The following is a 14,853-nucleotide window of genomic DNA, read 5'->3' on the forward strand; positions in this document are numbered from 1 at the left end:
TTCCTTTTATTGGAGAAAAGTATCTAGAAACCAAGATCTGGGCACTAGGTATGCTCATCACTACTGAGGTGCCATTGCTTCTAGGCCCTCTCAGTGGACAGGTCTAGGGAATATGTGAATGTATACTAATCCACACATATACACATATTTTTGTATCCCTTACTCTACATTTGTATTTTAAAAAAACCACAAGATTATACATACTTTGGATTTTAGTTGGACTGGACTGAACTGAAAACTGAAGGGCTGATTTTAGCCTTCCTCCTTTCCCTATTTGAAAATTCTTTCTCCAATAGGGAGAAACCTGGTTCCTATCTATAATGTATTTACTTATTGGTATAGTTTTAGTGTGTGCATAAAGTATACATAAAGTGGTTTCAAATTATTAAGCCATATCCCTATAAGAAACACATACAGTGATGGTTTTATGTAAAGCACCTTTGCCTCTAGCCTTACAGTATCTAGTCCAGACACTATTTTCCAGGTAGTTAGTTTGGTTCTCTTCTTCCCCACTCTCTTCAGTATGGTTATGATATTCATTTATAATACAGTTAGGTTTCTTGTTAGTGTTAGCATTTCTCCTCCATCCTGGTTGATTTTAATTGTTTATATTTTGGGTATATGAAGGGTATGTGAATGCTCTGGTTCTAGGAGCCAGAATATATTTACTGAGGTATCACTTCCTCTTCATCACTGCCGCCCCACTTCCATTCTCTCCTTCTTTCTAGCTCTTTCCCATCCACCCCCTGTTAGTAACTCATCCCATTGATTTCTGGTTCGTTCTTCCTCTATTTCTTCTCCACGTATGTATTTTCTTAGATCTCCTTCTTTCTGATGTAAATGGCAGCATGCTTTAGATACTGTTTTGTGCTTGTTTTACTTAAGAGTAATACTAGAACATCTTAAGATTCAGTTAGTGGTTAGCAAAGCCTAGCCATCCAGTTGTATTATCCATGCAAACACTTACTTAGGGTGGTTAGCAATCCATGTAAATTCCCCCTGATTAATGAAGGACAAATGTCATGCATGCAGTAATGTAAAAACTGAACTCAAATTTCTGAATTTGTCCTCTAAAGCTTTTTCTTCTGAATAAGCTTCAGAAAAAAATGCAAAGAGATAGGAAACATTTGCCTTTTATAGAAAGGGTGGTTTGTGTCTTCATGGATTTTCACTCTCTTAGGGGATCATAGAATTTTTTTTTAGCAGAAGCATGTAGTTCAGTTGTCTCATTTACAGAAAGAGGGGAAAAGGCTCTGAATGATAAAAGATCATGATATGATGGTGCTTCCCTGGTGGCGCAGTGGTTGAGAGTCCGCCTGCCGATGCAGGAGACACGGGTTCGTGCCCCGGTCTGGGAAGATCCCACGTGCCGCGGAGCGGCTGGGCCCGTGAGCCATGGCCGCTGCGCCTGCGCGTCCGGAGCCTGTGCTCCGCAACGGGAGAGGCCACAACAGTGAGAGGCCCGCGTACCACACACACACACAAAAAAAAACCAAAAACCCAAAACTTGAATTTGCCACACAGACACCTATTTACATTGTACTTACAGCTATTTACAAGAGCAATACATTGTATGAGGTATTACAGGCAATCAAGAGATGGTTTAAAGTATACAGGAGGTTACAAGCAAATACTATACCATTTTATATAAGGGAACTGAGTACCCTTGGATTTTGGTATCTGCAGGGCCCTGGAACCAATCCCATGGATATGGAGGGAATACTGTATACAGGTTTTCTCCCTCATAGAGCATAAGCTACGCGAGAACAGTAATGTCTCTGATTTTCTGACAGCCTTCAACGGTTACAGCGCAATCTGGATGAATGAATAAATAAGTTATCTAACTTATTTCCATGAAGTAAAATTTAGTTTAAAAAGTATCAATAAAAGTTGGACTTCCCTGGTGGCTCAGTGGTTAAGAATCCACCTGTCAATGCAGGGGACACGGGTTCAAGCCCTGGTCTGGGAAGATCTCACATGCCACGGAGGAATTAAGCCCATGCACCACATCTACTGAGCCTGCACTCTAGAGCCTGCGAGCCACAACTGCTGAGCCCATGCGCCACAACTACTGAAGCCCGCGCGCCTACAGCCTGTGCTCCGCAACAAGAAAAGCCACTGCAATGAGAAGCCCGCGCGTCGCAACAAAGAGTAGGCCCCACTCGCTGCAGCTAGAGAAAGCCATGCGCAGCAACGAAGACCCAACACAGTCAAAAACAAATAAATAAATTTATCAATAAAAGCTTTGCTAGAAGAAAACAACACAAAAAAGAAACTCAAATATTAAAATTACTTAGATATAACAGAGTAGGTCAGGCTGAATGTTAAGCATAATAAAAAATCTTCAAAAATTCTACTTGAGTTATACGAGCAATGAAGAGTTAAAAACTTGCTACAAAATATCTCAAGTGCTTTCTGAATAAATGACATCTGTTGATTAAAACTTCTTTGAATGGCATACATGCTCAGGGAAATTCATGTGAGTCTAAGCTTTTCCACTTAAACCCAAATTAAGAATTATATTCTATCTCTAAAATACTTAAGAAGAATAAAGCATCCCAGAATATACAACCTTCTCACATACCTGCATTTTAAAATACTGCTTCCCAGAGCATGAACTTGCTTACTTATACATAAATCTCTTTTTAATACACAAAGACCGAGTCATCATTCATTCACTTGCCTGTCGATTCTGCTAACGTTTATTTGCTACATGTTACGAGCCAGGCAATTTTTAGGAATATAAACTGTGCAAGAAGAATATAATTCCTGCCCTGCTGAGACTAATAGACTAGCAGGAAAGCAATGTGATAGAGGCACATCTAGAGTTATATGAAGAAAGGTGCATTTAACTTAGCTGGGCACCCACAGCTGGGTGTTAAATGATAAAGGAGGGTTCTGTGAGGATGGGATTGTGATGGAAGGAGGGCGTATGTAGCTTAGGGAATAGGTCAAGTGAAGAGGGCTGGAGAGAAAAAATACCTTTTAAGGAATAATGGAAGGGTGACCAACAAATGAAGAAAACTAAGAAGAAGCAGAGGCCAAGAACATCAAGAGTACGTGGTATGCCAGAAGCCTTGGGGAAAAAAATGTCTCAAGATAGAAGGAGTGGGAAAGGTGTCAATTTCTACAGAAAGTCCAGCAGGATGAGGACTGAAAGGTATTCATTACAGGGCACCACTGACTGCAGAGAGAACAGTTTGGTGCTTTCAGGACAAATTACAGTGGTTTGGAAGCAAAGACAGGTAGATTGGTCTACTTTTTTAGAAACTCACTAAAAAGGAAGGAAAAAGAGAAGCCAATAGTAAAAATAATAGAAGGTGTCAATTAAAGGTTTCTTTTGTTTTGATTAGTTTTCAATAATGGAAGAGCAAGCCCTTTTGTATGAGGTGTAAGTTAAAGGTAGAAGACAGAGAAAGGATCACTAAAGAGCAAGGGTCAGAAAAGTAGAACGAATGGGATCCAGGGCTAAGGACTGGCCTGGACAACAGCTGTGCAGATGGAGACAAGTGTGGGGAGGGAGGGTGCAGCACAAAAGAGGAGGTGAAGGAGGAGACAATGTCATCTCCCAGGAAGAATGTCAATGGCAGGCTGGGTTATGGGGCTTGAAGACAGTGGTGAAGATCTTGAATGAGAGTAGTGAAGACACAGAATGAATAAAGATCATTAAATAGCTTAAATATTATATTACAGGGACAGGCTGAAGGTACAGAAGATGATAATTAAGAGCAAGATCCCAGAAGAATATGTGAAAATATTCATGTGAAAATACCTAGCACAGTACCCAGAATGCAATAGGTACTCAAAAAATTTAGTAAACATGAAATGCTAAATGCTGCCTGCTCACCAAAAAGAACTTATGAAAAAAATTACAACCTATTAACAACACAGCCAACACATACAAATAGCAAGGTTCAAAGAACATTAGTAACTTTGTCCACTGAAAAGGCCCAGAAGCAATGACAATCCAGTAGCATTCAGCACGACACTGTCTTTAAATACCATTTCTCACTAAAAGACCAGGGCTCCAAAGAAAAATGCCTTTGACACGTGTGGGACAGAAATGTACAAGAGAAGCCTGGAAAGTCTTACACCTGAAAGGAAGGAAGCTGCCAAAGACTAATGGGGTTGCATCAAAAGGATGCAGAAGCTAACCTGTAGGGACAGCTAGCACCCAAAGAGGAAACAATCTGAACATCAATTATAAAGACTAATGTAAAACAGCAAAACATGTTAAACTCCACGAGTTGAAAAACAATCAAACAAACATCACCTCTCACTATCTCATCATTTAACCCTGGACACTGCCAGGGGACCAACTCGTTATTCTAAAAAATGATAAAAAAGAATCAAGTATTTATCCTGCCTTTCCTGAACTATTTCAGGATAACAAGTAAGTAATCAGAGAAATTCTTTTTAAATGGAGAGGGAGTTTTAGAATAAGAGTGTCATCCTTCTTCAACCTCTGACGAAATGATGGATTTAGGCTACGGCCATCACTGGCTAAAACTTAGGCTGATGGAGGCACTTTATAACGAATGGCTCAGGCTGAAAAAATCTGGTTATTAGTAACTGCTGGACTGGGTGATGGGGATCTGAGAGAAGGCCCTTATATTAGCCTCAACTTTTTTGTATGTTTAAAATTTTCTATAATTAAATAAAAATTGGCAAGGACTTATGGTATGCTAAAAATAGCACCTGAGAGTACAGAGATAATGAGAACTAGTTCTGACTGTTTTCATACCATGATCTTTTTTTTTTTTTTTTTTGCGGTGTGCAGGCCTCTCACTGTTGTGGCCCACTGCGCCACCAGGGAAGCCCCAAGTTTTGCTTTTGAGAACTTTCTGGAATTTTTTTTTTCTGAATATTTTTTTTTTTTTTTTTTTTTTTTTTTTTTTTTTTTTTTTTTTTTTTTTTTTTTTTTTTTGCGGTATGCGGGCCTCTCACTGTTGTGGCCTCTCCCGTTGCGGAGCACAGGCTCCGGACGCGCAGGCTCAGCGGCCATGGCTCACGGGCTTAGTTGCTCCGCGGCATGTGGGATCTTCCCGGACCAGGGCACGAACCCATGTCTCCTGCATCGGCAGGCGGATTCTCAACCACTGCGCCACCAGGGAAGCCCTTTCTGAATATTTTTGATCTGTGGTTGGTTGAATCCGTGGATGTGGAAACCACAGAAAAGGAGGGCTGACGGTATACAAATACAAAGGAGAAAAGTATGTGTGATGTTTAGGGAATGGTTGCATTTGACAAGGAAGCTTCAGGGAGAGGAAAGTATAGAGGAAAGGCAGTTGTTTGAACTGGCCCTTCCATTTTAGACCCTCCCTCTTGGAGGGAAGAGTCAGGACTAGAAGAAACATCCCAGACACAGAGGCTTCTTGTGAAGGATATTCACAGGAGCATCAGGAGCCAAGACAGGTGAAAGGGAGTAGTAATATTTTCAGGTAAATTGAATTCAGGTATGTTCCTTTCTTTCTTAATAAATAGCCCTGTTACGTTTCTGCCGTTATTTCTTTTAAAAAATTGTAGTCTCTTACACTATGATTCTTACAAACTCATATCCAAATGGCATACTCAGTGGTAGAGCTCTTTATCTTACATCTGAATAGTGGAATCACATCTTACATGGGAATTATATTCTGAAGTCAGAGTGTAAGGTAAGATGTATAAAGTCAGAATTACCCTTCAAAAAAGATACCGTGGTAGAGATTACCACACCATTGCTCAGTATGCCTGACAACCAGTTTTTCCTTCATCTCTGAAACCGATGGATGTTCTTTCGTTGGTTTCTGGTTGAAGCAGTAGGTTTTGTATATAGGGGACATCTGATAGAACTGTAAAGAGAAATTGAATTATTGATACATTTGTCTTATGAGTCCCTGAGACCGCCTCTAGATTCTGTGGTCTTCTAGAAGTGCTTACTAAACTCAGAAAAGCTGCTGTACTCACAGTCATGGTTTATTGCAATGAAAGGATATATAATAAAATCAGCAAGGAAAGAAGGGTGCATACAGTGGAGTTAAGGAGAAACCAGGCACAAACTTTCAGTTGTCCCCTCCCAGTGGAGTCACATGGACAGTGCTTATTCCTCTCAGCAGTGATGCGTGACAACATGTGCAAAGTGTTGCCAAACAAGGAAGTTCACCCAAGACTCGATGTCGGGGTTTTTTTGATTAGGGGTCAGTCACATAGGCATGGAGCCACCCACGTGACTGACCTTAACTCCTCAATCTTCAGTCCCCCTAGAGGTCAGACCGGTACTGCAGCCTAAGGCCCCAGGCAAACAAACATAAATCATATTGTTGGCCTGGACCAAGGCCCCAGGTAGACAGAGACACTCCTAACAGGCAGGATATTCCAGGGGCACAGAGATGATCTCCCAGGGGCTAGTCATGGGCCGGGTCTGAAAACCTTCGGGATGTGCGGGGTTTGGGCAGCGCAGGCCTGACGGTTAATCCTTTACTGCACAACATTAAACGCTTAGGAAGATTTAAGCTCATTAAGAGTATCATCCATTATGTTATTCGATAGCCATTTATAATATTGGTTTTAACACAAATTATTTAGTATTATTCTCTGTGGTTAGACAACCTTTAGTGAAAGATAAAGGCATAATATTCTAGTTTTTATAAATTATTTTCTAATCTTAAAGACAGTTTTTTTTGTTTTTTTTTTTTTGCGGTATGCGGGCCTCTCACTGTTGTGGCCTCTCCCGTTGCGGAGCACAGGCTCCGGACGCGCAGGCGCAGCGGCCATGGCTCACGGGCTTAGCCGCTCCGCGGCATGTGGGATCTTCCCGGACCGGGGCACGAACCCGTGTCTCCTGCATCGGCAGGTGGATTCTCAACCACTGCGCCACCAGGGAAGCCCAAAGACAGTTTTTTAAAATACTTATTTTGTTTCTGGGGTTTTTTTCTTTGTTTTTTTTTTTTTTTTTTTTTTTTTTTTTTAATGATCTGATGCATTGGGCTTAGAAATATATCTCACCATTTGAAATCTCTGACTGTAAAAGTCATCTTTCTAGTGATTCCACTGTAAAAGGATTTTCTGTTTCAGGAATTCCGTGAGTGAAACTGTCAGACTGGTCAGTGGCATACAGCATCCGGGATCTGCAGGGGGCGTTTATGAGACAACCCAGCACTTCAGTGACATCAAAGAGCATCTCCACATAGTGAAGCGGGACATAGATAACTTAGTGCAGCGAAATATGGTAAACTCTTTTTTCTCTAGCTTATGATTATCACAGTCTTATTTTGGAAAGGAAAACCACATATTCTACTGAAAATATTTTAACTTTTAAATTAATGCCAGTGCTCCTCCTTTATATTCAAGGTAGAATTACTCCTTATGATCCAGATGTCTACATGTTCCACATCATGCTTCCATAGCCTACTGAATAGAATTTTTTAAAAAATAAACTGCTCTTCCAGCTAGTGGAATCATCACAATCTCAGACTTTTTTTGGTTCTAGGTTCTTTTCTATAAGTTCTCTTTTAAAGACATGTCTCTTGTTATCAGTAATGATACTTTTAAACGGCTCTGAACAAGGTACATGTCTCTCGACACACCCATTTGTTAGCCGGGCACTAGGTAATTCATATTTCTCTGTCTAGGCTGCTCAGGAAGCGCAGATCTAAAACTGGCTGACTGATAGCAGCTTTCTTTTGGCAAGATTTTTGTTTTTTTCCAGCTACTTTCCTGTCTCACTTGGTTCATTTTTTAAAGTTCTGTTTTGTCTACTTTATTAGGTCTTTTTTGTAGTAGTGTAAGTCCCATCTACCTTTTTGGAGATAGGCAATAAATATTAAAAATAGCTAGCATATTTTTGAAGTTTAACATGCATAAGAGATATTATTGAGAAGACAGATCCCTGGAACTTTTAAGTTTTTTCCTAACTTACTTACTGGCTTTGAAAGCCCTTATAAAATTCACAAATGTTTGTAGCATTTGCCTCTTCCCTTCCAGTTTTTCAAATATAGCTTAATAATTTTCTTATTGACCATTTTACCTCCATCCAAAGCATTGTCATCTATTCCCTTAGTTCTGTTTGAGTTTATTTCCCCCCAACTTTTGCCTTTGTTGCAACGGCCAGCTTGATGCTGTGGGTCGTATATATCAAGACACAGTGAAGACCTTTGTCCCATAGGTGTGAGCATATTGAGAACAACTAACCTTAGAAGCCATTCTGTCTGGACACCGTGATGAAATCTTTGTCCCTGGTATTTAATTACTTATAATGGACTGAAGAATCATGGAAATAGGAAAAGAAACATTTTCCAAAGTGCTAACTAGTGATGTTGAATGTTAGGAGATTGGGGTGGATGAGCGCTGAGAAAAGGCCACTATCTCTGTCAGGTAGTTCATTGGTAGGGCCACCGTGTACCTGTCTGAAACAGAACACTTTTGAGAGTGAGGGTGCTGCTATTAATAATGACTCTAGTACAGCAAGTATAAACTGGGAGTGTCGAGGAATTGGTGATCTGTGACCTTCAAGGACACTAAAATCATTGTCACTGTGATGAAGGTAGAAGCCAGACAGCAATGAGTTAGTGACGGGACAGTGAAAGAGTGGAGGCCTTCCCACATTGCCTGCTCTTTCAAAAAGTTTGGTGGTGAAAGTTAAGAGGGTGGAAGGCAATTATGAGATGAATTAATGAAAATACTTGACTTTACACAGTAAACCATGAGTTTTATAAAGATTTCACATTTATTTCCTTTTCTAAAATACTGATTTGACTAATTGTAATAGAAAGTTCTTTGCCTTGTAGCCATCAAATGAAAGACTGAAATGTCCAGAACTACCGCCATTTCCATCGTGTTTATCTACGGTGCACTTTGTTATATTTGTAGTGGTACAAACGGTGTTATTCATTGGTTATATCATGTATAGGTAAGTCTCTAAAATTTGACCCAACATTTTTCTGTATTTACTTAACTTGAGATATTCAATAAAGTTATCAAGGTCCATAATAGAACTTTCAATACCTATAAAGTTAGGTTCATACAAAGCAAATATTAAAGCAAATATTATGTCTAGTCTATTTCAGTTCACCCGGGAGTACATGTATAGGACATATGTTTATCTTCATGTACTTCATACTTCAAAAGGCATTTTTAATTTTAAGCAATCCTGTTTCATTCCAATGTAAAGTATATAGAATTTCTTTCAGTTTGTTTTGTTTTGTTTTTTGTTCTCTTTTTCCGTAGGACTCAGCAAGAAGCAGCTGCCAAAAAATTCTTTTGACCACCATTTTCATATGTGTACATCATGTATGTATGTACAAAATGTCTTTTTGAGGGAATTTAAGTATTTAAATTGCTTCGTAGTCTAAATTATTAAATTTTGTATAAAATAACTGTTTAAACATTGACTTGAATAAGAATAAACCTTAAAGACAACCATATGTAAATTTGTGCATAGTACATAAATCTATTTAAATTTCAGTGAATTTCCGGCCAGTAGAATACAGCCACTGAACAGAATATTGATAAATCAGAGGGTGAATAACAGAAAGGGGGCACCCCCATATATGAAAGTTACCCCTAAGTCCCTGATGTTGGAAGTTTTCTATCTTTAGCGTAAACACCCTTGCCCTCTTGCCCCCCGCCAAACTATGAGGTCTGAGAGCTACCCATCATGTTTATTTTGTAACCAAAGCCTTTTTTTTAGAGGCTAGAATTTCCTACTCGAAGACTCAGTCCTGCAGTCCTTGAGTCTAATACAGCTCCCTTTGAAATCAAAGAATATTTTGTCTGAGAGTGTTAGGATCTGGATAATAGGCTTCAGAATGTTTATTGAAGTATTTTTTTCCCTTCTGATTATCAATGATGTATTTCACTTTTAAAGGAAATTGGAGGGGAGAATTAAGAGCTGCTTTTTGCCTGAAAAACCATGTAGGTGACAGCATTCCTCTGATAATGGTTTTTATGGGTATTTTACCTAGTGATGTGTTCATTTCATGGTTGCTCATCTTCTTGAATGTCTGTGTCCCAGAAGTGTTGGTTCAATATTATGAAAACTACTCTGCGTTTATGTCTCTAAATTCAACTCAGATTGCATGTCCTGAGTATATTTTAAGGTCATTAAAAACTACCACTGCATTCTGATTTACATCACTCCATGCAACCTGGCGTTTGTGATGCTGCATATTTGTGGAAATCAAGAAGGCAGTAGTAGAAGCAGTGTTAAAGTTTTCGAAGGCAAAATTTGAAAAATAGTGTTAGTAATTCTGATTTCTTTCTTTTAATGCCAGAACTAAGGATATTGTGAAGCACTTGTTAGTAAGTTAACTTTGAAATATCAAGCTGGAAGGGGTTGTTGTACATAGTTCTAGGTATAGGAGAAACAATCTGTAAATGACATTTCATTTTGTTTTCATGACTGATGTAGACTTCAAAATACTCTCTTACTTTACCTCTTCTAGCTAGCTAAAACGATACCTCTCATTTATCACAGAATCAAAAATAGTACCGTTTTGTAAACAGCACCATTTAATTCTTCACAGCCTTCATAAATTTGCTCTTAGTTGCCATTTACAGACCGGACTAACTGCCGAAAATCCATACAAAGGCTCTAAAGAACTCTGCATTATAGCAATACCTAACTAGCACTACATATGCAAACGGTCCTAGCAAGGCTTTTTTACAGTAGCGTTTATCCTGGAACGCTGAACAAGAACATTCTAACGGTCACTCGTACCGACAGCCACTCCAACACGGAACTGCTTTGCTAGCATTTTTCCTTGTAGTGTTAGCATTTTGAAATTCATATTTCAGAGACATCATCAGCACAGAATTTACTCTTATTCCATGAAAAAAAAATTAATACCTTCAGAAGAATGTTTCAGTTGTAGACTATGAGACTTGGAAATCCTCTTGAGATAAAAGGTTGCACGGGCTTCCCTGGTGGCGCAGCGGTTGAGAGTCCGCCTGCCGATGCAGGGGACGCGGGTTCGTGCCCCGGTCCCGGAAGATCCCACGTGCCGCGGAGCGGCTGGGCCCGTGAGCCATGGCCGCTGCGCCTGCGCGTCCGGAGCCTGCGCTCCGCAACGGGAGAGGCCACAGCAGTGAAAGGCCCGCGTACAGCAAAAAAAAAAAAAAAAAGGTTGCAATATATTCAGTATTATAAAATCCATGGTCACGTGTGCCTGAACTTAAAGAAGTGTTAGACCAGGCTAAAATTCAAGAGGAATCATTCTGATCAATCCTAACACAAGTGAAGACAGCTAGGACAAAAGACTATGAGCATGAACCTTCTTTTCTTTCGTACTGATTTAATTTGCTGAAAATCACTCAGTAAATTGGTTCATACAAGTTACCATATTATTGGAAATTTGGTTTATTTTCCTCAAAATCGTCAACTTTAAGTAGCTCATTTCTGTAGAAAAATGTTTGCTCTATGGAAAAATCAGTCACTGCCAGGATTCTTTCATTTCTGTACTATTTTATATAATTGAATTTAACTTCTCTCACACCAGCAAGTATTTTACAGGTGCCTTGGATTAAAACAGAATTGACTTTACAATTTTAGTAAGTCTGTGCTTATGCCACTTTAAAAAAGAAATGCAATTATATTCAATACGATGGTTAATACTCTTATTTAATGCACCTCTGTGTTCTAATTGTTTGAATGTTTTATTCAGCTTGAAACTCTATGAGGCCACAATATTTTGTTATGTATTAAAGGGGTTAATAGTGTTTCTCAGAGTGTGGTCTGTGGTGCATCTGGATCCTGGAGTGCTTGTTAAGAGTACGGATTCCAGGCTCAACTCCAAACCACCTGAAGCAGACCTCGGGGGTGGGGGCTTCAGAATAGCAGTCTTCAGCGGGCGCCTCAGGTGATTCTGAGCGCACTGCTGTTGAGAAGCACTCAGATGGGGGGGTGAACAAAAGTCTCCTGTTAACTTCAAAGCTGAGCTGAGAGCTGATACAGCGTTTTCATCGTCAATGACATTAGCAAATGTGCACTGATTCTCTTATACTTACAATTTTTTACTTAATGTTCTTTTTACTAAAACTTGGTTTATTAGCAATTACAAACTAAACCCAGGTTGCTGCTTGCAGCTCTTGGTACTTTGGTTGACAGCTCTTAAGCGTACAAAAGCATCTTCAGATCATGGTCCAGCCATGAAAACCCCCATCTTCAAGATGGCCTGCTAAAGCTTTTTGCTTTGCTGATTGTGATTTTTGTGACATTTTATCTCAGACAGTTGTACTTTTTGATAACTTGGGGAAAACACAAATTACTTGAATAAGAGACGGCCTGACCCGCTGCATTGCAGAGATACAGTCCTTGTAAAGAACATAAGGGACAGTTGTGAATATTAAGATGTGATTATCTTTTCCTGTCCACGTGCTTATCGCAGGGAGATAGTGAACAAATGGTTATATTGGGGTTTTTTAATTTATAAGATCTAATGTAAAATCACCACTTGCAACTTTTTAGATCTGTATGTTGCCTGTTTAATATATTTCTTTTAAAGTTTGAAAGGGTTTTCTATCCACTGTTAATTTCAATTGGATAACATTTTGTCAAGTGTTTTTTTCTGATTGTTAATTTGATGCTAGCTGGAATTCAAGAAATGACATTGACCTTATTCAAATAAAGAAATATTTTAGTAAATTTACTTTTTTCCTTCATTGGTCTCGGGTAATAAGTAGTTATTTATTTCCCAAGTAGGCCCCGATTTGTGATAGTATTTCATGTGTCACGTGCTTTGCGTTCTGCCCTAGGTGGCCTACCACCTGCAGAGTCAACACATGGAAGCATAAGAAGAGAATAAGAAATGATAGTGGATCAGTGCTTAACCCTTGCTGGTAACGAAAAACACAAAATAATTAAAACAACGTATTTGATGTTTTCATCTTTAGTAACCAACTACTGGTAATAGTGTGGCTAAGCTGGAACTTTTAGTCATTACTAATGGCAGTTTTATAAAAATCTTTTCCTCTTTTTGGCAAGCACCATTCAACCAAGTAATTCCAATTCTGAGAGTCCACGTGGTATAAAAAGGAAAGAGTAGAGCTTTAGCGTCAAACAGATCCGAGTTTAAATCTTGACTTTGCCACTTTCTAAAGATGACCTTCAGTTTCCTCATAATACTTCTGTCTCAGGGTTGGTAGCTTTGTAAAAGATGGTCTTTATAAAGTCGTTTCAGAAAATGGAAACTAACGTAATGGACCCTTGTGCTATAAGCCCGCAGAAAATACTGAGTAATGTAAAATTAAAGTATTAAATTAGATAGGTTTGAAAGAAATCAGAGGAGACTTAAAGCCTGATCAGTGAGCCTTCTGGGGGCGGTGGGTGCTGGAAACTAGACACTGGTTGGGGCACTGGGGACATGGCCATAGGAAAGATTTGGGATTTTGTTCAAGTATGATGAGAAGCCTTTGGAGGGGTAACACCTAGTTGTCCTGTTTCACCTGGGGTACTTATTTTCCCTTTCTGGAGGATTCCACACACAGCAAATAGTTGCTGAATGTCCAAGTGGAAAGGCCATTGTAATAAATTGAGGAATAAAAAGTTTTTAAAGACGTGATCCCATTTCCAATGGAATTATCTTTTGGGAAGACAATGGAAGATTTGATTTCATAAAGCACCACCAGGGAGTATATTCGTCACACTGACGTAGTTACCACGTAAGAGTTTCTGTGATGCTTGACACCCACCCCTCCCCAGCCTCCCCCCGTCCCACACACACAGACAGACAGAAGAGGACTGGACAAGGAGAGGCCGCTTCAGCAACTGGCTTTGGAGTTTAGAATTGAGACCCTCACCATTCATAATATTTCCTAATTCCTAATAAAATGGAATTTTAATAATTTTATAATCTAATAATTTAATAACAGAATAAGTTATAAAATGGATTTTTATTTTAAATAATAATTTAGAGATCATGGTTTGAATGTATTAAGTCCCAGGCAACACATCTTAAAGTGGAAGTGGAACTGAGTATGAATGTACATTCTCAATCGGAACACCGAGAAAAGTTTCTATTTCACCCTAGATCTTTGTTAATCTTTCAAATTGAGACCATTTTAGCAACAATTTTAAACTGGTTAGTACGATGAAAAGCAGATCTTAACATACATTTTAAAAAGCATTTTAGGCAAAAATCCAGTTTATATAGTTCTGTACAATCTGAGGGATAGTCATCTATTTCCTGAAAGGGCTCTTGCCTACAGATAAAATAATAAGCATAGGTTACTAATAGGCTGCATCTTTCCCCTCTGCCCCACCTGCTCTTGGAGTGCTTTAATTAGAAAGATACTAACATAGATTAAAGTCTTAGCCATGCTCAAATTCCTCCCTTGACCTGGAGAAAACCACAGCCATTGAGAATCTGTGTTACAAAACATTGTCCAAAGTTTTCTCCGAGTAACACCAGTGAGCTTAAGTAGAGCACCCAGGAAGTGACTGCGTGTAAGAGGAAAAGGTGACCTCGATACACACTGATGATTTGACTCATGTTCTTACCTTCTGGATCAGAGCAGTTAAAGTATCCGGCGCGTCATTTCCATGAAGAAGGGTAACCATCAGGAGCCGGCTAGGGCACTCCAGATGTAAGCAGAGGACCCTCTGGCTTTTGCCCTTTTACACTTGCCTCGCTTGGGTATTTCTGTACAGGACACAGTAACCGCTGAAACAGTATAGAATTCAAGCAAATCCTTGCATACGACTTAAGAGTCCAATGAGATAAAATGATGGATCAAAGGATTATTTTTGCTTAATGAAGCATTTCGGGTTTTGAGTCTCATTGGACTCAGTTTTCAACAGGATGTTGTTCTCAAGGGCTGGAGTTTGGAAATTCCACTACAGCCATATAATCAGTCTGCTCTGATTAATTGAATTGAACC

General features: G+C 39.3%; 1 protein-coding gene across 2 annotated transcripts in view; it reads left to right on the forward strand.

The window, feature by feature from the left end:
- LMAN1 (lectin, mannose binding 1) overlaps positions 1–14,853 on the forward strand; it is a 240,022-nt gene that overhangs the window by 18,332 nt on the left and 206,837 nt on the right. Inside the window, exons 11-13 of one of the 2 annotated variants that reach the window (XR_010836853.1) lie at positions 7,054–7,207; positions 8,766–8,887; positions 9,205–10,947. Coding sequence is in view for 1 of the 2 variants with exons in the window: in XM_059040937.2 (XP_058896920.1) it covers positions 7,054–7,207; positions 8,766–8,887; positions 9,205–9,241 (313 nt within the window). In the remaining variant the exon portion in view is untranslated. Of the gene's footprint in view, positions 1–7,053; positions 7,208–8,765; positions 8,888–9,204; positions 12,617–14,853 lie in introns of those variants that run through there. The other variant, XM_059040937.2, reaches the window with a different exon arrangement.

Source organism: Kogia breviceps, chromosome 15, assembly GCF_026419965.1.
Source record: "Kogia breviceps isolate mKogBre1 chromosome 15, mKogBre1 haplotype 1, whole genome shotgun sequence".
NCBI lineage: Eukaryota > Metazoa > Chordata > Mammalia > Artiodactyla > Physeteridae > Kogia > Kogia breviceps.